This window comes from Panthera tigris, chromosome E1, assembly GCF_018350195.1.
Source record: "Panthera tigris isolate Pti1 chromosome E1, P.tigris_Pti1_mat1.1, whole genome shotgun sequence".
In the NCBI taxonomy this organism is placed as follows: domain Eukaryota; kingdom Metazoa; phylum Chordata; class Mammalia; order Carnivora; family Felidae; genus Panthera; species Panthera tigris.
Window position 1 is genome coordinate 14,389,676 of NC_056673.1, and position 27,748 is coordinate 14,417,423.

The window sequence follows — 27,748 nt, forward strand, 5'->3', positions numbered from 1 at the left end:
AAATCTAGGTGACAGGAAGGGCTTAGCCCTCTTCCACACGAATGGAAAAACTTCAACAGCTGCCTAAGGTGATGCAACTAGATAGCGCAAAAAATGAAAATACAGGTAGCAAAAAAAGCCCTCTGGGACTGAGAGGCTAAACCTCGAGTCTACATCCAGCTTTTTAAACCCCCCAGCCGTAGACCGCCGCGTGAGAAAAGTTTACTCCGCGGTTTTGCTGAGACGCCGGAGTCATTTCTGAGCCTGGTTGGAAGGACTCTCGCGAGAGGACGCGGTGAGCCCCGCCCCGCCACGGGAAGGGAGGGGCAAGGAGGGGGCCGGAAGCGCTCCGTCCGGCCCGGAAGTAGTGCTGACTAGGTACACGTGAGCGGCGGCATGGCGGCCCACCGTTCTGGCCCTCTTAAGCAACAGAATAAAGCTCATAAAGGCGGGCGGCATCGGGGTCGGGGATCCGCGCAGCGGGACGGCAAGGGTGAGAAGATAGGGTTGGAGGAAGGAGGGTTACTTTAGATGTTAGCTGCTTTTCTTTGTGTGCAGTTCCTACCTCCGGCCTGGACCGCGCGCAAAGGCTCTAAGATGGGCGGAGAGGGTCCCCTTTCTGGACTCTCTGGTACCTTGCATAAGAGCCCTTTTTAATCTTCTAGGCCGTCTAGCACTGAAGGTCCTAAGCAGGAAAGTGAGAAAAGAGCTCAGCAGAGTAGACCAGAGGCATCGCGCCAGCCAGCTCCGAAAGCAGAAGAAGGAGGCGGTGAGAGGAGCAGGGATTGGGGAGTGGTGTGGTTTCACAGCTGTTCTAGGCGGTAATGCCTCGAACTGAAAAATGTGACCCTAGGAAGGGGCCGGGGATGGAAAAATAATTCTCGAGCACATGTCAGGCATGCAGATCTAGATTCATGCTAGGACATTCTTTGTTTTGGTGCAAGCTTCTGCCCACTCTCCCGGCCTACGTGCCTTTTACAAGAAAGATGCGGTGGACTGAGAGTGGGGAGTGGGGGTGAGGAAGGGGCGTCCATACTGTGGGAAATGCAATACTGAAATGAAGTACTGAAACATTGATCTTTCCATTCTCAGGTTCTGGCAGAGAAAAGACAGCTGGGCAGCAAGGATGGTCCTCCTCATCAGGTGCTGGTAGTGCCTCTGCATGACAGGATTTCCTTGCCAGAGGCCTTTAGGCTGCTTCAGGATAAGGACACTGGAACAGTACACTTGAATGAGTGGGGAAGCACCCATAGCTTTGTGCTGTTATGCCCCCGCTTGAAACATCGGTGGTATTTCACATCTGCAAGGCCAGGTTGGAGCATACAACAGTGTTTTCTATTGTTGTATTTTGAGTAGTAGTAATATTCTTTTAGTATGATGTGCTGGTGCCAAACACCTCTTCCCACTAACTTTGTCTTCTATCTCCAGGGGATCTGCACGCTGTGTTAGACATGGCTAAAGTGGCAGATACCATCCTTTTTCTCCTTGATCCACTAGAAGGCTGGGACAGCACTGGGGATTACTGCCTTTCCTGCCTTTTTGCCCAGGGCCTTCCTACCTATAGTAAGTGAGTTAGGAGTATTAGAGGTAAGGGGGGGGGGAAGTGAATTAGCATTTATTACGCATCTATAATTTTTCAGGCACTCTGTCTGACACTTGATACAGGAATACAACTGGTGGGTTGTATTTGGCTGGTGGCGAGTTATACATCTATGGCTTAAGTTAGAAATTATCTAACTTTCATTTAGAAATTATCTATCAAGCTGCTTTTTATTTCTGGACTACTCTTTGCCCAGAGGAAGAAGAGTATGAACTTTGGTTTCACTATGAAAATTTTTTAGGGTAGTTGAGTGTTCAGTTTCTCAGTGATCTCTGGTCTCACAACTGAACTGTTAGCTTGTTTGTGAACTACGGTGGGGATTTACACGTGGTAAAGTAAGTAACAAAGCCCTTTCTCTCTTGCTCACAGCACTAGCTGTCCAGGGGATTTCTGGCCTCCCACCAAGGAAACAAATAGATGCCAGAAAGAAGCTAAATAAAGCAGTGGAGAAGCGCTTTCCTGATGACAAACTTCTCCTGTTAGACACACAACAGGAGGCACAGATGCTGCTCAGGCAGTTGGCTAACCAAAAGCAACGACATCTTGCCTTTCGAGATCGACGGGCCTACATGTTTGCTCATGCTGCTGACTTTGTGCCTAGTGAAGAAAATAACTTGGTGGGCACCTTGAAAATCTCAGGCTATATTCGTGGACAGACTCTGAATGTAAATAGCTTGCTGCATATCATTGGACAGGGTGATTTCCAGATGAAACAGATAGATGCTCCTATAGACCCTTTCCTTTTAAATCCTAGAGTGGTCAAATCACAGGACTCTGGAGCTGCAATGGAGGTAAGAGTGATGTTCTTAAAAACTGTATTATAGGGGTGCGTGGGTGGCTCAGTCACTTAAGCATCTGACTCTTGATTTCGGCTCAGCTCACGATCTCACGATTTGTGAGCTTGAGCCCTGTGTCAGGCTCAACGCTGATGGCACAGAGCTAGCTTGGGATTTTCTCTCTCTCCCTCTATCTTTGCCCCTTCCCCACTCATTCTCTCTCTCCCTCTCTCTCTCTCTCTCTCTCTCCTTCTCCTTCTCTCTCTCTCAAAATAAGTAAACATTAAGTGTTTTTTAAACGACTTGTAGATTTTTTTTTTTCTTTTTTTTACGACTTGTAGATTTATGTGTAAACTGGTGTAGGATGTGAATAACATCAGAGGAGGTAGTCTGCACTCTTAGACAACTATACTAGCCTCTGGAGGTGACTGCTAGTTTGAAGTAAGACAGTAGTCAACTGAATATGTTGATATCCTGTATTCAGCACTTTATAGGTACCTCACATAGCAATTGTCTTTGAGTGTATAAAAGACACAAGATGCAGTCTCTTTCCTTGGACAGCCTAATTACGTCAAAAAAAATGGCAAACATCAAAGATTGAAAAAGTGTGGTTGAGGGATAGAGACCTGCTGTGTAAGTTGAGAAAGTAGACTAGCAGGCTTCACAGAAGAGCTCAGACTTGAGCCAGGTGTTGAGATGGATGAATATGACTTATGGGATGAAGAGAGATGAAACTGTTGAAGAAGATAGAGACAACATGAATTTAGTCCCAGGGATAGATCAGATGGTTTCTTTGAAGAAATGAGCTTGATGGGAGTAAGGTAATAAATGCGTAGGAGTGAGAGCAGATTATGAAAGGCCTCAAAAGCAAGTAGAGGTATGGACTTAAAATGCTAGGAAATTGAAATGGTTGAAAGATTTGACCAGTTGGGCTCACTGTTTCATTCTGTTTTTATTTTATTTTATTTATTTATTTTGAGGACTGTGTTATTTCTGAATCTTTCTGGTTACCATGTTAGATTTAGTAGATTTTGGGTAACGTTTGGTGTCAACTATTCTGGTTTTCAGATTTGTGCTGTGGATACTGTGGTTGATATGGAGGAAGACCTTAAGGTCCTAATGAAGGCAGATCCTGAAAGACAAGAATCTTTGCAAACAGAGGTTATCCCAGATCCAATGGAGGGGGAGCAAACCTGGCCCACAGAGGAGGAACTGAATGAGGCAAATGGTTGGTATTGGCAAACTTGTTTGTATTTCATATGGCCTAGAATCGTGCATTTTCTCTAGCTGCTCACAGGGTAGGGTGCGATGAGATGTATTTGGAGGTTAGTTTTCCCCTCTATCTCTAAAGGCTGTATGTTTGCACCAAGCAAACATTGGACATAGCTTTGCTCCATTTTTCAAAATTATTTGTGTTGTTGTTGTTGTTTTCTCATAAACAGATAAACAACTTTGATTTGTTGCAAAGCTTATTGGGCTGTGTAAGTGTTGCTAGTTCTGAGGCAGCTGAATTAAATTTGGAAGTAGTCTGTTCTACTCATAGCGTCTGCTAGAGTTTCTGGTGTTGGTAGCAATGTCTGGTATCATCTTGCCTAGGTGAGAATACGGGAGTAATAGGGGAAAGGTGTGTATGTGTACGTATGTATATACACGTGTGTGTGTGTATAAATAAGCATATGTATGTGTATACTTTTTTAAGAGAGTGCGCAAGAGGGGTGGAGGGGAAAAGGGCAAGAGAGAGAAACTTAGGCAGTCTCTGTGTTCAGTGCTGAACCCGACGCAGGGCTCAATCTCACAACCGTGGGATCATGACCTGAGCCAAAATCAAGAGTCAGATGCTCACCTGACTGAGCCACCCAGGTTCCCAGAGGTATATAATTTAACTTAACTCATTTGGGCTTCTACAGACTGCTTGAAGGAAAGTTCCAAGGTGGTAAAGAAGGTTCCCAAAGGGACATCCAGTTACCAAGCTGAATGGATTTTGGATGAGGATGGTGAAAGTGGTGGGGAAGATGAATATGATGATACAGAACATGAGGATTTTATTGAAGAGGAATCTCAGGTAAAGATATGAATCCTTAGGCCACTTCTGCGTACAGCCCCAAATGCAAGGCAAAGTGCAATCCTGACCTTGAGGGTTGTGTGTGATCAGTTTCCTAGGAATGACTTAGAGCTGCCAGAAGTGAGACTTTCTTTTATAACTTAATCTCTATTAGAATTGATACTGATTTTGACTAGGTGTCTAGTAAAACTAATTTACTTATAGTTTAATGGTCTTTAGGGTACAGACGGGTGTGAAACTGTAATCTTTATTCTATAGAATGAGAGCAGTGAAAAGGAAGAGGAGGAAGAATGTGAAACTATGACTATAGGAGAGTCTGTGCATGATGATCTGTATGATGAGAATGTGGATGAAGAGGCTGAAGAAAAAATGTTGGAGAAATATAAACAAGAAAGACTGCAAGAGATGTTTCCAGATGAAGTAGATACCCCCCGTGACGTGGCTGCAAGAATTCGGTTAGTCAACAAGTCTAAAATCAGTGTTTTTATTTAAAATGCATGTGGCTCATCTGTGTCTCCCTCTCTCTCTGCCCCTCCCCCGTTCATGCTCTGTCTCTCTCTGTCCCAAAAATAAATAAAAAACGTTTAAAAAAAAAAAAAAAATTTAAAATGCATGTGGCTCAGAAGTGTGTCAGTGTGATAAAAAAAAAAAAAACACAACACATTGTCCCCGTTTCTGAAGGGCTAACATTCTATATGGGAAGGTAAGACATACATACAGAAACAATAATATGTAATCAAGTTCCAGACTGTGTGGTGCAGACTAACAATGTCACAGTACTTTAACGAAGGGGAAATACTAAGGTTAATCGGCAAGTGCTTCCTATAGGAGCTAATACTGAAAGTATAAAACATTTTGGAGATTTGAGGGAGTTTGGGCAAGAATAAAAGCGTGAAGACGTAGATGATGTCTTCCCTGGAGATGAGTCTGATTAAAGCCAGAGGGTTTACATTGGATATTAGGGATGTAATATTTTTGTCAGGGACCTTGTTTGCCAGGTTAAAGAGCCACTCCCTGAAGGAGCCACTCTAAGTACTTTGTCCTTTGTCAGTGAGGGGCTGGGGTTTGGTTCTGAAATACTTGTTATGAGTTGTTTTGGAGTGTGGTTTTAGGCTGTTAGATTATTTTGAGAGATAGTGGGAGAATTTTTTTAAGTTAGAGTCTTAGCCATTTTAGAAGTGACTTGAGTGAAAAAGTAGCACCATATAAATTTGACTATTTTTTAAAATCTTCTTTATCTAGATTTCAGAAATACAGAGGCCTCAAGAGCTTCCGGACATCTCCATGGGATCCTAAGGAAAACCTTCCTCAAGATTATGCTCGGATCTTTCAGTTTCAGAATTTTACTAATACTAGGAAACGCATTTTTAAAGAAATTGAAGAAAAAGAGGTCGAAGGAGCTGAGGTATCTGCCTTACTTTGTCCATCCCTGTAATTTGCCGTTTGCCAAGGTGCCCTCTCCTTTATTCCTTCTCTTGGCATGAGTACCTTATTTAGTTTTGTGCTGCCCGTAGCTGAATTAGAGGAGCCACTGAGTCACTGGTGAGAGTGATATTGAGAACAAAGAAGTATCAGATGTTAACTGAAAAGTTTAATCTGGGTAGTTGAGGCATCTGTGAAAGGCAGTTTTAAAGGGTGAGGGTGGGCTTTAGGGTAGTTTAAGAGACTTCTAACATATTTGGAGAAATGCTTCATCATTGTCGAGACCTTAAGGGTAAATAATTATTTTCTACTTTCTTGTTGGCAGGTTGGCTGGTATGTCACACTTCATGTCTCTGAAGTCCCTGTCTCAGTGGTTGAATACTTTAAGCGAGGGGCACCCTTGATTGTATTTTCTTTACTACCTCATGAACAGAAGGTGAGTTAGTATTTTGTGGGAAATGGGGACTTAAGAAACTTTCCAACCAGTTTTGTATGATAGTCTGAAATTTTATGTGACCGACATTTTACTCATTGGGATGTAAACAATCTGCCTTAGGATGAAGAATCAGAGAATATGATGGTGAAGTCAATGATGGTGTTACACAACATGTCTGAACCTGTCTGAAGCATCTCAGTGATGCACTCTGTGTTCTGAGACTTCTCTGTCAGATTAGATTTTAACCAAGGGTTGGCAGCCTTAAGTGGGGGGCGGGGGGGGGGTGCGGGAAGGAGTGGTTGGGCCACGCGTAGGTCTCTTTCTTGATGGCCAGTACTCGTGTGTATTGCGTGTATGCGAGAGCTCTGGCCTTTGGTCAGTGGAAGAGTTTGGGAGGTAACCGTCTTGAATGAGTAGTTTTGAGGTGTGTGGTGAGTTGAGTGACTTGAAGGCACTGCGTTTGTGGCAGATGTTGAGCTTCTGCATTGTTAGACACGGGAAGGTTAGGTAACACAGAAGGCTACGTGAAAGCCCCCAAAACCAGCCTATATGTAACTTGAATGCCAGTTGTTGGTAAAGGTAAAAGGTAAATCTTACTTACTGTAAATGAGTATTAGAGCGAATTTGGATCTGCTAGTTTAGTTTGTCTTCTTTCAGTTTAGGCTGCTCTATTCTAGATAGGAAGGTCTGTTTTTCTTATGTGGTTCCCAGATGTCAGTACTGAATATGGTGGTGAGCCGGCACCCTGGCAACACTGAGCCTGTGAAAGCTAAGGAGGAGCTGATCTTCCACTGTGGGTTCAGGCGCTTCCGAGCCTCACCTTTGTTCTCTCAGCACACTGCAGGTAAAGCAGTGGGGAAGCTTCTGGGTTCTTGTCCATCTTAATGTCTTTTGGGGGACTATTGATTTTTAGTGCGGGTGTGTAGAATACACAATTTCAAACTCTGGGTTTCTGGGTTAAGGGTATTTTCACTACTCTGGTCTAGGAGCCAATGATGTTTTTATTCACAATGTCTGAACCTGTCTGAAGCATCCCAGTGATGCAACCTCTGTGTGGTGCTGAGGCTTCTCTGCCATGAGTATTTGTTCCAAAGTGGTTTTGAATGGGAGTTGGTGGCTCTATAAAATGGTGTCACAAAGTGTAGAACCCTTGGCATCTGATGGCCGGTGGCAGTGTGGGTGGAGGATAGGGGTGGTCCACAGTTGGGTAAAACAAGTATGTGGCTTCTGAGATGTTGGGATAAGATGTTGAAGAGTGGTGACCAGGGACACTTTTATGGCAAAAATGATTGGACTCCTATACATTAGGAGTGGGAAGATATTTGGAGGCTTCTGAACATTACCACACACACTCAGCTTTCAGCAGTGGCTGGAGGAAGATGATGAAGGCAGTATTAATGGGTACTCTGGATAATTTCTGTTCTTACTAGCCATATGTTAATTAGCTATGCTATCTAAATGAGGAATTATCTTCTCTTTCCCTTAAAATATTTTATTTCTCTGTAAATTCAGTATTAAGCAGGAGGGAGAGTTTCATTGAAGATAAAAGCAGAAGCTCAGGTAGTCCTCAAGATCAGAGATCAGCTAAGTATGGCCCTTAGGCCAGATCTGCCCCACTGCTTGTTTTTGTTAAATAAAATTTTGTTGGAACACAATTGTGGGTTGTTGGGGGTTTTTTTCCTTCTTTTTTCCCCTTTTTTTCTCATGTGTTGTCTGTGGCTGTTTTTTTGCTATAGTGGCATAGCTGAGTAGTAGTTGGAACAGAAAGACTGTATGGCCATAGGCCTAAAATACTGTGTTGCCCTTTATAGAAAATATTTGCCAATTCTTGCCCATGACTACAGGCTTTTGATTTAGTGGAGGTATTTTCTGTAAAGCATTGCTTCCCAAACAAGGTAGGGATAATGAGTGTCAGAATCACCTGGAGAACTTTTTCAAACCCCAAATATAGTCCAAGCTCCAAGATTCTGCCTCCCTGTTGAAAAATTACTGTGAAGGACTGAGTTGTATCTTACAGTTGTATTGAGGTAGGAAAATATTTTGAGAACTAGTGGGGCAAAGAAACATAAGTTGCCTTAGATTTGAGTTGCAATGATACAGCTTTTCACAGGCTTCTGGATTACCTATGGCTTCTCAAAATGTTTTTACTTTTTATTTTTTAACCCTTATTATGGCAGCGGATAAACATAAATTTCAGAGATTCCTGACTGCTGATGTGGCCTTGGTAGCGACAGTATATGGCCCAATCACGTTTCCTCCTGCATCTGTACTGCTTTTTAAACAGAATAGCAATGGTAAGTTAAGTTCACAGAGGTGAACAGACCTGTAGGTCCTTAATAGGTTTAAAACTATTTCCTGTATTTAGATTTGAGAGTCATATGGTATGAAGAACATAATAATAGTTTTCAAAATACCCCAATCTCAGCCTCAGACTGGGTCTGAGACAAGGATGACAAACGGAACTTTATCTTGCTTATAAACCGTAGCCAATTGATAGGTGCTGCTCAGACTGCTGTATTTAGGATAGGTTCTCACAACAGGCGTAGAGGGAATATCATTTAATGATCTTTGCATGGACCCAGGAGGGCAGCATAATATATCCTTACTTTAAGGTTTCTCTGAAAAGATCTTGTTTGGGTCTTTAAGTGGACGGGGGCAATCAGTGAAGGCTTTGGCTTGTAGACTCCTGTTGCTCTGCTTTTGCTCCTTAGGAATGCACAGCCTCATTGCCACAGGCCATCTGTTGTCAGTGGATCCAGACAGAATGGTCATCAAGAGAGTTGTTTTGAGTGGTCATCCTTTCAAAATTTTTACTAAGATGGCAGTAGTGCGCTACATGTTCTTCAACAGAGGTGGGTGTGAAGGATGGGATCAGATTGCCTTTGTGGGGTGAGGGTTGAGTTTACCCTTTGTGGGTACATGTTTCATCTTGGTCTTCTCTTTGTTTCTTTCTAAGAGGATGTGTTGTGGTTTAAACCAGTGGAACTGAGAACAAAGTGGGGCCGCAGGGGACACATCAAGGAGCCTTTAGGTAAGAGAATGTGGGATTTGGTACCTTGTCTAGGTTTCTCCAGTGCTACTAAATGACTGTTGGGTTAGAAGACTACTGCTTTAACATTTTCTATTTTAATTTGACCAACTTGCTCTGTTTTCTTTCTAGGTACTCATGGCCACATGAAGTGCAGTTTTGATGGGAAGCTAAAATCTCAGGACACAGTACTGATGAACCTCTATAAACGAGTTTTCCCCAAATGGACTTATGATCCATATGTACCAGAACCAGTACCGTGGATGAAAAGTGAGATCTCTTCAACAGTGCCTGAGGTGGATATGGAGTAATGGATTCACTGGGATTCTGTCTCATTGCTGCTAGTTAGCACTCTAGGGATGGGATCCTACAGGTTGTAATTGGACAAAGTTTGTTTTCTACTTTAGCCTAGAGGTCTGCTGCCAGTTTTTGCAAAAGGCTTTTCTTGGCCCTGGTAAGGTGTCTCAGTAAACTATGGATGTTTTTCTCTTGCTACTTACTTAGTAAACAAAACAAAACTATTACTGAAACATCCACTTTCCAGTAGGATTTTGAAAGCTGTTTAAGAGGGGAAGATAGGAAGTGAAAGTAACCAGGAAACAAAATTTCCAAGTATCTCAAGACACTGAATCCCATCTCTTTTGCATAAACTAAACAGAAACAGATTGATAAGGAGCTGGCCTTTCAGCCTGCTTCACCCAAGTTAGGGAGGTTAAGTCTACATTTCCGCCACTGAGTACAATACAAATGTTCTTCACTTCTGGGGAAACTGTTTGAAAATGCTGAGACAGCACAGCGGCCACTCCAACACCAGCTGTAGGTTCAATAAGCAGTTTCATCCTCTCCCACACCAGCTGGGTTGCATACTGTTGGTATGAAAAGGAGTAAGAATTAGTGAAATGGGAGAAGGAGAAAGAGCCTCGTTGGTTGGCCTTTACAGTTAAAGGCCAGATGGGGTTATATGCCCAGTCTGAATTTTCTTCTTGGCCATATGTATATGCTTGCCAGGGAGGGGCAGGGCTTTTTTCCCATCCTTACTCTGCTTCTGTTGAGAGGATTGTCTAATACATCTGGGGCACCCTCCCACATGTCATGAAGTCATCTAGTCAAGTCCCCAGGGAGTCAGTTTCTGCTTAAAACAGGAGAAGATTCTTTTGCCTAAGAAATTGATCCATTGTTTTGTATTTTCCTTTTCTATTGGAGCCTCACCTTAATTTCATCCTCTGTGACCGTGAAGACATCATCCACGAGGTCTCTTATAATAGGCCAGGTGTTTAAGCCAATGCTGGATTTGACACCATCTGCTATGGTTTCTGGAGGATAGGGATTGGGGGTCAGTTCCCCTTTCAGCTTGGACTGGTAGCAGTCATCTGCATTCAAGGGTTCAGCAGCATATACCTTCACGCTAGGTCTCAGAGCCTGGGAAGAGGAATATTAGATATTTTACAACTAGCCACAGCATTTTGCTTTGCATGCGTGCAGTAAAATAGGCAACATAGGTAACACATTTCTGTTAAGTAAGAGCCTTTCCTTTGATTGATGTAATGAAAATAGACCTTTAAGCATTTTAAATTGTATCCCCAATACTGGCCTTAAGTTGCTTAGATCATATCTGGTTCCATTGATAACTTGGGGAAAGAGTAGCCCCTGGATAGTGGGTTGTTGAGGTGGAATTCAGGGAAAGGACTGTGAGGGTGTCACTCATTGTAACTGCTTTTGTGCTGTCCAGTTGTTATGGATTAAGAACAAGGTAGTGAGGCAGAGAAGAGCCTTCCATTTCAAGTGCCAAGGGATGATGGGAAGGAATAGCAATTGGGAGGAATGTTGAACCAAGTATCCATAGTGTAGTATGATGTAAAATAAAATTTGCTATGCCTGAAGTGGGGAGTCCTCCAGAAGCTATTTTCTTTCTTTCTTTTTTTTTGAAGCTATTTTTCTTTTTTTTTTTTTTTTTTTAAGGTTTATTTATTTTTGAGAGACAGAGACAGAGCGTGAGCAGGGAGGGCAGTGGGAGAGGGAGACACAGAATCTGAAGCAGACTCCAGGCTCTAAACTGTCAGCATAGAGCCCAGTGTGGGGTTCAAACTCATGAACTGTGAGATCATGACCTGAGCGGAAGTTGGATGTTGAACCAACTGAGCACCGAGCCACCCCCAGAAGCTGTTTTCTTACCTTAACTGTAATTGCTATTCCAGCAACCATTCCTCCTCCTCCTACAGGAACCACCAGTGCATCTATCAAGGGTATCTTTAGTGAAAAGAACGTAAAGTATAAATAGGTCTATCAATAACCAGTTTTATATATACGTAAAATAGACTACAGCCAGATATCAGCTTTACCAGTGGTTAAACAAGAATTAACAGCTCTCACCTGGTTTAGCACTTCCATGGCAATCGTCCCTTGCCCAGCTATCACTGCAGGCTCCTGGTTGGGATGTACCATGATGCCTTCTGTTTCTTCCAAAATTCTTCTTGTAACATTTTCTCTGGACTGAAAGAGTACATTAATGTAGCTCACTCCATTTATACTGAATAGAGTTCCCAACAAGTTAGATTCAGTCATTTAACATTTTATTGGCCATCCTTATTTCAGACTATTTTTGGGCACTGGGGATATAACCGTGAACAAAATGATCATTGTGCTCAGTGGATTTATGTTCCAATATGGTGGGAAGGGGTGCATATAAGTAAATATATGGTATGTCTAAATGCTATGGAGAAAAGTAAGTTTGTTTTCGATAGGGTGCTCAGGAAGGGCCTCTGGTCATGTGACATTTTAATAGGTTTGAACAAGTCTTGTGAATCTCCAGAATATTCCAGGAAGAGAGTAATAGTAAATGCAAAGACTACAAAGCAGAAGTACTTGGCCTTTCTGAGAAAAGGCTAATAAGTTAGTTTGGTTGGTGTGGAGTGTTTGGGGGACAGTAATAGTGGGAGATGATGTCAGATATGATTGGAATGGGCCATTTCATCCAGGTGTTAGATAATTGTGTGAATTTTGGTTACTACTGTGTGTGAGAGAAACCACTGGAGGATTTTCAGCTGACAAGAGACAAGTTCTAACTTATTAAATGGATAGTTCTGCTTGGTCTCTAGAAAACAGACTAGTGGGGCAAGGGTGGAAGAAGTAGAGAAACCAGTTAGGATACTGTATCTAGTTGAGAACTGATGTTGGTTTGAATCAGGGTGTTGATGGTAGAGGCTGTTAGAAGTAGTTGGATAATGGAAATGATTTGAAAGTAGGACTAAGATTTGGATGTAGGGTGTGGGAGAGTTCTCAAAGATGACTTCATTTACTTTGAACACCTAGAAGGATACAAGTTATCATTTATTGAGATAGAGAAGACTGGAAGAGGAGCAGTTTTGGGGAGGAAGTTCAGGAATTTTTTTTTTTTTTAATGTTTATTTTTGAGAGAGAGAGAGTGAACGGGAGGGACAAAGAGAGGGAGACGGGAGACAAGGAATCCCAAGCAGGCTCCTCGCTGTCAGCACAGAGCAGGGGTCAAACTCATGAACCGCAAGATCACTTGAGCCGAAATCAAGAGTCAGACACTTAACTGACCGAGCCACCCAGCTTCCCCAGGAGTTTGGTTTTAGAGTACATTTGAGATGCCTATTAAGACATTCCAAGTGGGAATATCAGGTAATTGTTGGATATACAAGTCTGGGTTAAGGGCAAAGATCAGGACTGGAGTTAAGAGTAAAAGTGATATTTTAAACTCGGGAGATTAATGATGTCACCTGAGTGAGTGTAGAGAAAAAGTTGGGCATGTTAACATTGAGAGATGAAGAGGAAACCTAGGAGACAGAATAGCCAGTAAGCTAGGATGAGAAGTTTCATTTGACAGTCAAGGTGACACTGAGCACTGCCCTCTTCTTTACCTCATCACTGTGTTCACTGTATACTATGGAGGCTCCATAGGCTTGTATTGCCAATTTTTTACAGTTGGGAGCTGTTTGGGGCACCACAATATAAGCAGGAATCCCTGGGAGAGAGAACCATGTTTAGTTAGTACAAATCAGAATTTAGAATAGAAACTTCTGTCAGTTTGCTTATATAATCAGATAGGAACTTGGAAATATCCTTCCCACAATTATCACCAATCTCACTGGGAGTAAGAATACTTTTCCACTCTTATCTGATGATCCTACCCAGTACCCTGAGAAGTTAATCAAGTACCTTCCAATTTGGCAGCATAAGCAAGAGCCTGGCCATGGTTTCCACTGCTGTGAGTAACCACAGCTTTGGGCTTCTCTTCTGAGGTGGCAGGAATCAAGCCTTTGATTGCATTAAGGGCACCACGAATCTGGAAAAGGATGGTGAATCCATGGATTTGATGGAAAAGTTTCTTTTCAAAACACCAAAGAGCTTTCATGAGTTTTCTCTTCCTAACACCACACATCCATTCCATCACGAAATCTCACTGATTCTACCTCAGAAATATCTCATGTGTCTTTGCCACTACCTTGGTGAAGCTTCATTTCTCAACTTGCATTGTATCAAACCTCAACTGATCCTCCAAGGCTCATTCTCTAATATTTCCACTAGATTATGAAATTGACCTTTTTAAAATTAGTTTTTTGTTTTTTTGTTTTTAATTTTCAGAGAGCTTGAACAGGTGAGAGGGGCAAGGGAGAGGGGGCGGAGAGAGAATTCCAGGCAGGCTCCACACCTAGCACTGAGCCGGATGAGCGTCTCGATCCCACGACCCTGGAATCATGACATGAGCTGAGATCAGGAGTCGTTGAGCAACTGATTGAGCCACCCAGGTGCCCCTGAAAGTGACCTTTTAAAAACAAATGTTACCTTTTTTCATTGACTGGCTATTTTGTAAGAAGTACAGATTCCTTGGAAGTTGTGGTCTTTCTAAAACATATTTCCTGCTTTTGTCACTGTTCTAGCCATCTTAAATTGCTTCCAGTTTCCCTCCTACCAGGTTAGCTCATACCCCCGTGCCTCTCAGCATGCTGGTACCCCTAAGTCTAGTTCTTTTCCTTCATTCCTTGATCTGGCTAAAAGTGCTCACCTGTAAGACTTGGATCAAACAGCATTTGGTTCAACTTCCTTGATCTCCCAGGCAGAATTAGGCATTTCAATCCATGGCATTTTATTTGTATCTGTCTTACATTACTTGTCATTAACCTGTTTGTTGACTAGCTTGTCTTCCCTTGTAAGTGTGGATAATAGCACAAGACCTACTGTATATATGTGTGTATGTGTATATATGTGTTCCTAGTAAGTGAAAATAAGTGTTTGATGTGTAATAAATAAAAAATAAAACCATAGCAGAAGCAAAGGGCAAAAGAGAATAGTGTTTTGTTTAACATAAAAGTGCTCATTGATGGGTGGGGAAAAAGGTCCTAAAGCTACCACTTAATGGGTACTAATACCTGTCAGGCATAGGGCTAAATGCAGCTTTCAGATTTTTACCTGAAAGGATCTTCAAGAAGCTCAACTGTCAGAAATTATAGTAGCGAATCAACACAGAAGTTTAACTTTTTAAAAAAAATTTTTTAAGTTTTTAAAAATTTAATCTCTACACCCATGGGGCTCAATCTCACAACCCCCAAGTCGAGTTAGTTGCATGCTCTTCTGACTGAGCCAGCCAGATGCCCCCAAAAGTCTATCTTTTATGCAAAGGGAAGGCTCTGACATATTTTATAGAAAAAGATCTTATTGTGTGAAGGTTTAGCCGGGTTTAGATCTTTTATATTCACAATAAGGTATCAAGGAATAACAAGCTGACATATAGCGAATGCCTAAACTAGGTTATATACACAGTGATCACACTTGCCCATTTTGCCTTGCAATAATCCAGGTTAATGTCTGTTGTCTGGGTTTAATCCCGAGTTACCCCTTCTCAAATATGCTCTAGTTTGGACAGTAAAATATATGATTACCCCAATTATAAGAAAATTTGAGATTGGGGAGCCTGGGTGGCTCAGTCGGTAAGCATCTGACTTTGGCTCAGGTCATGATCTCCAGATATGTGGGTTCAAGCCCCACATGGGACTTGGTGCTGACAGTTTAGAGCCTGGAGCCTGCTTCGGATTCTGTGTCTCCCTCTCTTTCTGCCCCTCCCCTGGTCATGCTCTTCCTTCTCTCTCAAAAATAAACATTAAAAAAAATAAAGAAAATTTGAGATTAAGTAAATGTTCAAGTGGCTTGTCAACACTGATGCTAAGTAACCAGGACTTGATCAAAGGAAAATTTTTACAACCCTTTTTCTTCAGCTATAAAAATAGTTCTACCTGTTTTACTGGGTGGTCAGGAGGATCAAATAAATGTATATGCGAAAGGGGTTTGAGAAGATAATGATACACTAGCAAAAGGGATTGTTACCTTAAAAGATCCAGTTTTCTGGAAGAGTTCACATTTGAAGAAAAGATTGCGCCCTGTTACTTGATTCAAAATGAAGCTTGTTAGCACTGGTGTGAGGTGGATAAAATCTTGAATGTTGACACGAGCTTTCTCAACATCAGCAAAGGAGATGCAGTACTGAGCACACATGGTTCTGAAATCCAGGAATCAAAAAGAAGTTAAAGCCTGAGACTGTGTTTAATGAGAAGATTTTGAAAATGGCTTACAGACCCATAGAATGTGTAACAGCAAGAGTGAACCATAGTGTAAACCATGGACTTTGGGTGGTAATGATGGGTAATACAGGTTCAATTGTAACACCACCACTCTGGTGGGGGATGTTGGTAATGGGGGGGAGGGGCTCTGCTTTTGTGGGGGACATGGGATATATAGGAAGTCTCTAATTTCCCATCAGTCTTGCTGTGAGCCTTAAGTTACTCTTAAAAAAATCTCAAAAAGAGGGAGGAAAAAAGAAAATGTACAACACAGGAAAATATACCTGGGGCCTGTGATGTTACTGGAACTGTTTCCAGTACTGGGGCTCCAGAATCTCTATAGAAAACTTGTCTTGAAGCTGACTTACTTTCTTTTATTTTTTAAAAATATTTTTCTACATTATCTGACTTTATTTATTTTTAATTATTTTTAGTTTATTTTTTAATTTACATCCAAGTTAGTGCGATAATGATTTCAGGAGTAGATTCCAGTGATTCATCCCCTATGTATAATACCCAGTGCTCATCCCAACAAGTGTCTTCCTTAATACCTCTTACCCACTTAGCCCTTCCCTCCACCCATAGCCCTCAGTTTGTTCTCTATATTTAAGAGTGTCTTATGTTTTGTCCCCCTCCCTGTTTTTATATTATTTTTGTGTTCACTGGTTTTGTATTTTAAGTTCCTCATATGAGTGAAGTGATACGATATTTCTCTTTCTCTAATTTCACTTAGCATAATACCTTCTAGTTCCAGCCACGTAGTTGCAAATGGCATTGAAGCCGACTTTCTTAGTAAATGTGTTAAGGTTTTATTTATTTATTTTTGTTCTGTTGTTTTCTGGTGAAGCTTTATAGGAAATAATTGGTGGTGATTTTTGAAGGCTTAAAGCTCACCCCTCATACACACCATCCGTTTCTTGGCACTGTCCTTGGTCTCTACATTTTCATAATTGTGAAGTTTGAATGAACTGTGTTCAAAATGCTATAAATTTTTATTTAAAAAATATTTAAGAAGGATAAAAGTTGCTTGCAATCTTACCATTTTGATAAATTATGTTCATTTTCCAACTCCTGTTTTTTCAATATACATACATTATATGACAGCTAAAATCATAGATAACATTTTGTTTACCCCTATTCCAGTTGGCTCAGTTTCTTTAAAGTTTCTTTAGTTACTGTTTTCAATAACTTATGCTTCCATTTTTCACTATTTTTATTGTAGCATTTAAACATGTAGTTTCTTTTTATTTTTCCTTATTAACAAAAGCAATGCATGTTCAGTGTAAAAAACAGAATTCGATCTGTTTCCTCCTCAAAGACAATTGCTATCTAACTTCTGGGATTTATCTTTCCAGGCCCACACACCTATACAAACAAAACTTTTTTGACAGATTTGATAACTTGCCTTTTCTTTTTCACTTTTTTTTTTTTTTTAATGTTCATTTATTTGAGAGAGTGAGTGGGGAGGGGCAGAGAGAGGGGGAGAGAGAATCCAAAGCAGGCTCCATGATGTCAGTGCAGAGCCTGATGCAGGCACGAACCGTAAGATGATGACCTGAGCTGAAACCAAGAGTCCAGATAGATATTTAACCAACTGGGCCACCCAGGTGCCCCTCTTTTTTCTATTCTTTTTTTTTTTTTTTAAGATTTTATTTTTAACCTCTATACCCAGCGTGGGGCTTGAATTCATGATCTTGAAATCAAAAGTCCTATACTCTGAGCCAGCCAGATGCCCCTAGCTTGCTTTTTCTGAGATAATATGTGAATCTTTGCTTATCAATAGATACACAACATTTTAGATGGCTACTTCTTTTCACATAAATACCATAGTTAAGTTTTTTTGAGGGGGGGGGATCTATATTAATGTAACAAAGAGACCTGTTGCAAGATCTTTTTGTCTGTATTTGTGTTTTGGGTAGAGTGTGCCAAATGTATTTTGCATCAGAAGGCATGCACACTTATAAGACATTTGATACCCATTGCCAAACTGACTTCCAGAGGAGTTGTAGATTGTATCAGTTTACATTCCCAACAGCAGTTTCTAAGGAATGCCCTTCTTCACCCAGTTGTGTCATTTTTAATCTGTCAATTTTTAAAATTTATTTTTGGGGGAGAGAGAAAGCAGGGGAGGGGCAGAGAGAAAGGGGCAGAGAGAGAATCCTAAGCAGGCACCATGCTGTCAGCACAGAGCCCTGCACATGGCTCAAACCCACAAACCGTGACAGCTGAAATCAAGAGCTGGACACTTAATCGACTGAGCCACCAAGGTGCCCCTTAGTCTGTCAATTTAATGAAATATGTCTAGTAGTTTGAATTTATATTTGTTAGTGATTGAACACTTTTTCTGTATATATTTATTGGCTACATTCTCCTGTGACCCTAACACACCACTTACCCAATTTCCTCTGAAATGCCATGTTTATCAAAGATTAAATTTCTATTAACACTTGGGAGCTTTCCTGGACTTTGTATTTTGTTCCACTAATCAGACTGCCAATTCTTTCTCCAGTTCACTGTATTAATACGTTCTTCCATGATTATGCCAAAATGTATTGGCTTTTCTGGTTAAACCTCTGACCTTTTTTTTTTTTAATATTTATTTATTTTGGGGAGACAGCATGTGACGGGGAGGGGCAGAGGGAGAAGAGAACAGAAGATCTGAAGCAGGCTCTGCGTTGACAGCAGGGAGTCCAATGCGGGGCTTGAACCCATGAACTGTGAGATCATGATCTGAGCCAAAGTCAGATGCTTAACTGACTGAGCCACCCAGGCACCCCAAACCTGACTCTTGATTTCAGCTCAGGTCATGGAGATAGAGCCCCCAGTTGGGGGCTCTAAGTAGACAGCACAAAGCTTGCTTGTGCTCTCTCTCTGCCCCTCCCCTGCTTGTGCACATGTGGGCTCTCTCCCTCTCAAAGAAAAAAAAATGGCTTTTCTCACACATTTCTTCCATAAACTTTCTTTTTTTATTTTTGAGACAGAGAGAGACAGAGCATGAACGGGGGAGGGTCAGAGAGAGGGAGACACAGAATCTGAAACAGGCTCCAGGCTCTGAGCTGTCAGCACAGAGCCCGACGCGGGGCTCGAACTCACGGACCACGAGATCATGACCTGAGCCGAAGTCGGATGCTTAACCGACTGAGCCACCCAGGCGCCCCTCTTCCATAAACTTTCAAAATCCTTTATCAAGGTTGCCAGAAAATCCAGTTTAAGGTATACAAATGAAGGGTATCTGAATGGCTCAGTCGCTTAAGCGACCAACTCTTGATTTGGGCTTGGGTAATGATCTCACAGTTTGAGTTGGAGCCCTGCGTTAGGCTCTGCACTGACAGGGTAGAGCCTGCTTGGGATTCTGTCTCCCTCGCTCTCTGCCCCTCCCTCACTCGCACATACTGTCTCAAAAATAAACATTTTTTAAGAATATGCAAATGAAGTGGGGGCATAATTGGCATTTAAAAATACTGAGTCTTGGGGTGCCTGGGTGGCTCAGTGGGTTAAGTGTCTGACTTTGGCTCAGGTCATGATCTCACGGTTCGTGGGTTCTAGCCCTGTGTCAGGCTCAGTGCTGTTGGCTTGGAGCCTGGAGCGTGCTTCAGATTCTATGTCTCTCTCTCTCTTTCTGCCCCTCCCTCACTCATGCTCTGTCTCTTTCAAAAATAAATAAATATTAAAAAAAATTTTTTTTTAAATAAAAATACTGAGTCTTCCTATCCATGAGCATGGGTGTCCTTCAATTTAGTAAAGCCTTTGTTTTAGGTTTCTAAGTAAGATTTTCATTATTTATGTCCTGTGTAGATCTGATTAAATTTATGCTTAAGTACAAAATATTTTTGTTGCTTTTGAAATAAGGTATTTTTAAATATTTTTTTGATTGCTTACTGATGATATATATGAAAGGTAATAATTTCTGTATATTTATCATGTAATAGGATACTTCGATTACCTTGTTAGATATAATAGTTTTATAATTTATTCTCCAAACGACCATGCTATCTGTAAATAAAGATGATTTGTCTTTACCTTGTAAGCATACCTCTGGTAACTTTTTCAGTAACTTCACAGCTAATTGGTTTATCTGGATTTGCTGCTTTCTCCTGAATTTCAGTAATTTATATTTTTTGGGGGGAAATCATCTAATTTAAAATTTCAAATGGGTTAGTATAACGTTGAACATACTAATATTTCTAAGCATTTTTCCTATCTGGTATTCATTTATTCATCCAATCAAATATTGAGCACCTCTCTGTGTCAGATATTTGATCTGGGGATACAGTGTTAGAAAAATAGACTTGTCATTGCTCTTAAAACTTATAATCTAGTGGAGAGATATTTATAAATATTGATAGGTGGTATTAGGGAAGTGTGTTATGATAGGATACTACTATAATGGGAAGTTATGTAGATCAAGGATGAAGGAGATTAAGGAAGGTCCTGTATGGGGAAGTGAAATTTAAGTTATGACCCATAAAGTGAATGGGCAGAGTAGAGGGAAAATTGTCTCAGGTGGAGGGAATATGTGTGAAGGCTTCAAGGAGGAAAATAACTTGGCATATTCCAGAAACTAAAAGAAGGCCAATGTATCTGAAAATAGTGATCAAAGGGGAGTGTGATAAGAAAGAAAGAGTGAAGGTGGCAAGGTCTACATCATAAGTGACCATGGCTCGTGGATTTTTTTCTGAAGAGCAACAGAATGCCTTTGGATAATTCTGAGCAGGTAAGTGACATGTCAGAATTTGTATTTTCAGAAATTCACTCTGGCTCCATTGTGGTGAATGAAAAGGAAAGAAAGAAGATTGGAATCAGTCCATTTAGGAAGTACTGTTGTCTACATGAAAATCCACAGGTGCTTGGATGGTGAAAGTGAGGGTAGAAAAAATAATCATTCAAGATGTATTTTGGAAAGACAAATCTGATTTTAAAATGGGAAAAGGACTTGAATGGACATTTCTCCAAAGAAGATATAGAAATGGCCACAAGCACATGAAAAGTTGCTCAACATCACTAATCACTAGGGAAATTCAGATGAAAATCACAATGAGATACCACTTTACACCTATTAGGATGATTACTATTAAAATACAAACTAACAAGCATTGGGCAGGATATGGAGACACTGGAGCTTTAGTGTACTGTTGCTGTTGGTGGAAATATAAAATGGTGCAGCTGCTATGAAAAACAGTATGGTAGTTACTCAAAAAGTTAAACAGAATTATCATATGATGCAGCAATTCCTCTTCTGGGTATATACCCCAAAGAATTCAAAGAGTGTTTCAAAGACGTATTTGTATACCTATGTTAGGAGCAGTAGGATTCATAATAGTCAAAAGGTGGGAGCAACCTAAGTATCTATCAACAGATGAATGAGTAAACAACATGTGGCATATACATACAATGGAATATCATTCAGCCTTAAAAAGGAAGGAAATTCTGACATGTTACATGGATGAATTTTGGGATATTATGCTAAGTGAAATAAGCCAGTCACAAACAAATATATGATTACATTTATATGAGGTACCTAGAGTAGTCAGATGCACAGAAACTAAAATGGTGGTCGCCAGAGGCTGGGGGAATTGGAAGTTGTCGTTAAATGGATATAGTTTCAGTTTTGCAAGATAAAAAGAGTTCTGGAGATTGGTTGCACAACAATGTCAATGCACTTAACACTACTGAACTGTACACTTAGAAATGGTTACGATGGTGTATTTCATGTAATGTGTACTTTACCACAATTAAAAAAAAACCACACACACACACACAAAAGAGATACATTTTGGAGATTATAATTAGGACTCTTGGTTGCAAGTCACAGAATCCCAATATGAATTGGCTTAGGCACAAGGTGGAGGTGACAGCATTTACTGGCTCACGGAATCCAAGAAGAGTTGAAACATGGGAAGGGCAGGAATATGGAGCTTCAGGAACAACTGGAACCAGGGACTTGAGATTTTTCCAGGACTTTCTGATTGTTTCTCACGTCTGCTGTTTTCTGCATGTTGGCTTCATTCTTTTTCATTGCAGACCAGCTGGTTCCACATGGCAGGACATTTGGCTGCTGACAGCTCCTGTGTTTTACATTTTATGGTTTCCACACTGGAAAGGGATTTTTTCCTTAGTTTCAGTTCAAAAATTCTGGGTAAGGATTCTGATTGCCACATCTTGGCCCAGGACCAGCAGTCAAGGATGTGAAGTCATTTAAGATAATACTATGCAACAGTCAGAAGTGTTTACAGAAACATGAAGAAGAAACAATGATTTCTATGACACAGTATCAATTATGCACATTTAAGACACGCACATGAAACTATACTATTCAAAGATACATGTATATCCAAAGACATGTATCAAACACATTAGACTGGCTACCTAAGAAGGGAGGGAAGGAACATAAGTAACTGGTTTGAAGGGAAAAAAGATAAAATGAGAAAGGACTTGTTGATGACAAGGTGGGCGAATAGCATGATTGCCTCAAATCTCTGCACCTGAGGGAAAAATAGCAAATGAAATAAGAAAAAAAGGAAAGAAAAAGAAAAGGTACTTCCAAGTGAGAATGGGAGGGGGGGGAGCACTTTTCAAGAGAAAAGGTGAGAATGTTGGGGTAATTAATTCCATAGCTGTCCACTGCAGAGATAAAAGAGACATGTCCTGATATTGGATTAAATGTGGGGAGTGGGGGAGGGGTAGGTATTAAGGGTAACTCCTGGGTTTTGACTTAGATGATGGCATAATTTACTGATACAAGACTGGTGAAGAAACAATCCCGAGATCAAGAGTTGCATGTTCTACCGACTGAGTCAGCCAGATGCTCCTGAAGTGTGTCTATTTTTTTTTAAGTTTATTTATTTATTTTGAGAGAGAGAGAGAGAGAACAAGGAGCAGAGAGGGAACAGAGAGAGGGAGAGAGAGAGAATCTCAAGCAGGCTTTGCACTGTGAGCGAGGAGCCCGATGCAGGACTTGAACTCACGAACTGTGAGATCATGACCTGAGCCAAAATCAAGAGTAGGACACTTAAACGACTGAGCCACACAGGCACCTGGAAATGTGTCTATTTTTAATGTCTGTTTTATTTCTGAAGAATGAGCTCTTCCATTTATTTATCAAGTGCTATTCTTTTTCTTTTAATCTCTGATTTCATCTTTATTTCTTCCATTTTCTAGTCTTGTTTATGCTTAGCATATTATTGTTCTTTAAAAATCTTTTTAAGTTCTTAAAAGTTTTTATTTAAATGAAGTTTTTAATTTTAATTTCAGTATAATTAACATAGCATTATATTAGTTTCAGGTGTACAATATAGCGATTCAACAATTCTATACATTACTCAGTGCTCATCAGTATAAGTATACTCCTTAATCTTCATCACCTATTTCACCCATTCTCCCACTCACCTCCCCTCTAGTAACCATCAGTATGTTCTCTACAGTTATGAGTCTGCTTGGCCTCTTTTTTTCTTCCATTTGCTCATTAGTTTCTTGAATTCCACATATAAATGAAATCATGTTATTTGTCTTTCTCTGACTGACTTATTTCATTTAGCCTTATACTCTCTAGCTCCAACTATGTTGTTGCAAATGGCAAGATTTCATTCTTTATGGCTGAATAATATTCTATTATGTATTTACACACATATACATACACATATATATGTGTGTGTATACACACACACACACACGCACACACACAATATCACATCTTTCTTCTCCATCTGTCGATGGACACTTGGGCTGCTTCCATAGTTTGGTGATTGTAAATAATGCTGCAATAAACACAGGGGGGTGCATGTATCCCTTTTGAATTAGTCTTTTTGTATTTTTTGGGTAAATACCCAGTAGGGCATTTACTGGATTGCATTCTTTTAAAATTAGTAAGGGGCGCCTGGGTAGCTCAGTTAAACGTCCAACTTCAGCACAGGTTGTGATCTCGCAGCTCAGGAGTTCCAGCCCCTCCTCGTAGGGCTCTGTGCTGACAGCTCAGAGCCTGGAGCCTAATTCATATTCTGTTTCCCTCTCTCTCTTTCTCTCTGCCCCTCCCCTGCTCGCATTCTGTCTCTCTCAAAAATAAATAAACATTAAAAAACAATTTTAATTAGTAATAAAAGCACTCAGGCTATAAATTTTCCTCTGAGTACTGCTTTAATGATATATTTTGCTATGCAATGTTTTCATTAATTTTAATTTTTAAAGAATCCACACTCTTAGCTTTATTTTTTTGACCTAGAAATTATTTAAAATTTATGTTTTAAGAAAATTCTAAGTAGCTAGAATTTTGCTTAATTTGTGGTTATTTACTTCTAGTTTTACTACTTTGTGCTCAGCAAACGTGACCTGTAAAATTTTTGGTTTTAGAAATTGAATTCCTCCCTTTCCCATTATCCAAATGTGTTTTGTTTTTTGGATTACCCATATGTGACCAAATTCCTACTATAAGAATTAAAAACATTATAGAACTATAAAGATGTTTCAATCTCTCCCATTAAATCTACTCTCTTCTACAAAGACAACCACTATAATTAAAAAGTTTTGTTATGTACATAGTTCCATACCTTTTTTGGATGTATTTATAGAGAAATATACATATGAAAAAAATTTTTTTGCTGCAACCCGATAAAACCATACTCTATATATTGTTCTGCAACTAGCTTAAAATTTTTTTAAAATTATACATCTTGACTGTTACATGTCAAACACATTTGAATTTTTTAAACTCAGAAGCTTTCATTGTAATACAGGTCTAACTATGATTGTTCATTTATTTTTACCTTGGTATTTCATGAATGCTTTAAATCTGAGGGCTAAATTTAAGTCTTAAATTCAATTTTTTTCATCAACTTAGCAAATTTTCTTCTATTATTTCTTTGATAACTGATCCTTCTCAGTCAGTTCCGCTATGACCTTCCGGAACTTGTATTTATTATTAGTTTTCTGGATCCATTCTCCATGTCTTCTATTCTTGTTTCTCATGGTTTTATGTTATACTTCCCTTCTGAGTTCTGGTAAATTCTCTTGAGTTGTTTAAACTTTTGGCATATCTCGTCTGCGGTACACTGTTGCATTATTTTGGCAATCATGTTTTTCCTAAGAAAGTATTGTTCAGATTGGTTTTCCATTTTTTGAAAAAAATTGATGCAATGTCCTAACTCCAATGTTAAAATGGCTAGGTTTTAATATTTTTTTCTTATTTTGTTCCTGTTTTAAAGATTGCCATTTGCTCTGACCACTCAAATCAATTTCCTTCTTTTGAATCATTGAATCTCTTCACATATCTTTTACCTTTCTCCACCTGCTTAACCTTCTGATGGCTAAATCTGTGTCACATAATAGGGACTGAATTAGTTCTATCAGAGATTGTTCAAATCTTTTAGGCCCAGTCTAAGGAATAAGAATTTGTAACTATTCTTTGATGGTGTAGAGGTCCAATAGACTGTGTGGGACTGGTAAAGAGCGACAGGTGGAGGGAGCTTCACCACAGTTCTGAATAGGGGCTCAGGAACAAGAAGTTAATGTACCAGTCTTCTGATCCAGTTACATTTTAAAGATGAAAAAAACAAAACAAAACAAAAACCCCAAAAAACAAAAACAAAGCAAAACAACCACCACAACCACAGAACCAGGGAAGTCAGCTAATTTTCCCAAAAATCCACAATGATACAGAACTTCCCAAATCAACTTACAATACCTCGATTTACTTCCACACAATCCCTTCCCTTAGCAGAAGCCAACTATACTGTATTTTTAAAAAGTCAGGAGGAAAAAAAGTCAGGGGTCTCGGGGAGGTAGTCTGCCATAAAGGAAAAGACATAAATGAAAAGACTGATACTCTGGTAGCTAACCATTGTGTCACCCTGGGCAATTTGCTACGGTTCTCTAGGATTCAGTTTTCTCATCTACAAAAAAGGAGGGCGGGGTGCAGATAATAACTGCTCTTACAAGAGCTTAAGGTCCCCAAGTAAAAGACTGGGGTGCTAGTCCAGGCCTGTGGAGGGAGACCCTGGCCTAGGATGACTGGAGGCCGGATTGTGGGTGTCTCCGTCAGCCCAAAGTCCCAGTGTCCTCGATGGCCACCACAGCTGCAACAGCAGCCACTGCCACGAACGCCCGCCTGGCCTGGCCTGGTTTGGCCCGGTCTGGCCTCTCCTCACCTCACAGGCGCCGCGCTGCCAATTCCAGCCTCAGCTCACCTTCCCGACCACACCTCTGCGCACGCGCAGCGCCCGCCTCCCCAGCCCTCTGGAGTGGCTGAACTGGCGTTCAGAGCTTTTCCTCCCTGTGCGGCCACCGTCGTTAGGGGAGAAGGGCGGGAGGGGGCGGGGACACGGGTGGGAGGTGGGTAAGCGCGCGCACCGCCCGTCCGTCGTGGTTTCCTGGCTGCGCGCGGCGGTGGCGGAGTGGCTGCAGCTGTAGCAGCAGCCGCGAAGATGGCGGAGGGGTTGGAGCGTGTCCGGATCTCGGCGTCGGAGCTGCGAGGGATCCTGGCCGCTCTGGCTCCGCAGGCCGGGAGCAGAGGTGAGTCGCGCCGCCCAGCTCCTGGGCTGGGCCTGCCCGCCCCGCCTCCCTCTCCTCCTCCCTGCTCTGTCCGCGGCGCTCCGGAGCCCCCGCCCCTTCCCCCGGCAGTGGGGGCGGGGGCCGAGGGCGGTCCCCTGGCCGCCCCACCATCCCGGAGGCCGGTGTGGAGTCCGGCTCCGCCAGCTCCGGCCCCTTTCGGGAGAGCTCGACCTGAGTTCCTGCCTCCGCCCCCTTTCTCACCGCGAAGGTGACTGTTCCCCAATGCCCCAGCCTTCTCAGACCAGCCTGGATTTCCCAGCCGTCAGGAGATGCGGAGAGGAGTGGGCGCCAGGGTCTGGTGGAGGCCCCAGGGTGTATCGTTCCTAGAGGAAATCATCTGCATGCCTGCCCTGTCATCTCTTTAGAGTTGGAGAGAAGGAACTGGGGAAATCGAGGAGAAAGATGGGACAGCTTGGGACTTCCTTGTTGAACTTTTTCCCCCAAGGAAGGCTGCGCCGCTGGAGGGATCCAGGACCTCCAGTAGAGAGCTGACTCTACTCTGGTTTGCCCTTGGCATGTGTAGGAGCAGTTTTTATCAGAGAGAATGCCCATCTTGCAAATTAAAGTCTCCATCCATAACAGGAAAGCTCCAAGGAAGATTCTAGTATCTCATCTCTTGTTTGTTAGGCAGTGGAGTTGTGTTAGAGTTGTGCTTCTCATGCTTGTGGCCAGAGTCCGTGAAATTGGTTTTCGTTGGTCACCTGAATGGGATTATTCAGGTCGTTTTCTCCCTCTGCTCTGAAAAGTAGTAGTAGCTCTTCTCATTCCTCTTCCCCACCTCTCACCTAAGTTACAAAGGCTGCTGAGGGTGAGTTATTCTGGAGGTAAACCGCTTTACCTTTATCTGTACTTGATGAAGTAGTGTTTTAAACTTTTGAAAATACTGTAGCAATATCTTACACTTCAGGGGTTTTTGTTTCTTTCTGCTTTGTTATACCCATGAGATTAAATGCTGGAGGATGTTCCCTATCCCTGTTATGGGCTTGTTTGCATTGATGTTTATAGAACAATATGGGGATTTTATATAGCATTCTGTTTTGAGTCCTCTGTAATCTCACTAATTCCTGTCAGTTTCCCATTGAAAAGTTTAGTGTCTATTTGTAGTAATCTCTCCCCTTAATAGATAAAGTGACAGATACAAAAAATAGATACTTGCCTATCTGTCATTCATTAAGTTTTTGGAGCCTGGAGAGTAGTTTCTAAAGTCCTGTACTGTTATTCTTGAGTGCTGCAGACCTGGGTATTTTGCGAGCATGTGACAATACTTCTGTTATCCTCCAGAGAAAGCTCCTTTATGGAACTTTTTCCTTCTCATATTCCACATCATAGTA

The 27,748-nt window shown here is 41.3% G+C and overlaps 3 protein-coding genes and 2 non-coding genes across 13 annotated transcripts in view; 4 read left to right on the forward strand and 1 right to left on the reverse strand.

Moving 5' to 3' along the window:
• Positions 1–348: 348 nt before the first annotated feature.
• TSR1 (TSR1 ribosome maturation factor) lies at positions 349–20,676 on the forward strand. 4 transcript variants are annotated; one of them, XM_042965432.1, is made up of 16 exons: positions 350–472; positions 645–748; positions 1,072–1,291; positions 1,408–1,542; positions 1,949–2,370; positions 3,424–3,583; positions 4,263–4,417; positions 4,676–4,872; positions 5,660–5,822; positions 6,165–6,275; positions 6,987–7,119; positions 8,453–8,569; positions 8,987–9,127; positions 9,232–9,306; positions 9,436–9,599; positions 20,624–20,676. In XM_042965432.1, the coding sequence occupies exons 1-16, from the start codon at positions 376–378 to the stop codon at positions 20,648–20,650; spliced, it is 2,421 nt and encodes an 806-aa protein (XP_042821366.1). In that variant the 5' UTR covers positions 350–375; the 3' UTR covers positions 20,651–20,676. The 4 variants fall into 4 exon arrangements, with proteins under 4 accessions (XP_042821368.1, XP_042821366.1, XP_042821367.1 ...); XM_042965433.1 differs by lacking the exon at positions 20,624–20,676 and adding an exon at positions 13,909–13,933; XM_007076129.3 differs by lacking the exon at positions 20,624–20,676 and having other exon boundaries at positions 9,436–11,183.
• Positions 6,418–6,507, forward strand: LOC122233870. Its single transcript, XR_006211595.1, has one exon. It is a non-coding gene; the product is annotated as a small nucleolar RNA SNORD91 family (small nucleolar RNA).
• LOC122233869 lies at positions 7,257–7,351 on the forward strand. Its single transcript, XR_006211594.1, has one exon. It is a non-coding gene; the product is annotated as a small nucleolar RNA SNORD91 family (small nucleolar RNA).
• On the reverse strand, positions 9,921–27,717 carry SRR (serine racemase). Of its 2 annotated transcripts, none has more exons than XM_042965438.1 (8): positions 27,574–27,717; positions 15,646–15,817; positions 13,483–13,609; positions 13,185–13,288; positions 11,674–11,793; positions 11,476–11,550; positions 10,513–10,722; positions 9,921–10,169 (listed from the first exon to the last, which is right to left on the reverse strand). In XM_042965438.1, the coding sequence occupies exons 1-8, from the start codon at positions 27,582–27,584 to the stop codon at positions 9,954–9,956; spliced, it is 1,035 nt and encodes a 344-aa protein (XP_042821372.1). In that variant the 5' UTR covers positions 27,585–27,717; the 3' UTR covers positions 9,921–9,953. The 2 variants fall into 2 exon arrangements, with proteins under 2 accessions (XP_042821372.1, XP_042821373.1); XM_042965439.1 differs by lacking the exon at positions 27,574–27,717 and adding an exon at positions 26,015–26,085.
• Positions 26,198–27,748, forward strand: part of SMG6 (SMG6 nonsense mediated mRNA decay factor) — a 226,297-nt gene continuing 224,746 nt past the window's right edge. For 2 of the 5 annotated variants that reach the window (XM_042965413.1, XM_042965414.1), the window contains exon 1: positions 26,209–26,378. In XM_042965413.1, coding sequence (XP_042821347.1) covers positions 26,291–26,378 — 88 coding nt within the window. In that variant the 5' untranslated portion in view covers positions 26,209–26,290. Of the gene's footprint in view, positions 26,379–26,512; positions 26,626–26,689; positions 27,226–27,748 lie in introns of those variants that run through there. The other 3 variants (XM_042965412.1, XM_007076123.3, XM_007076124.3) reach the window with 3 other exon arrangements.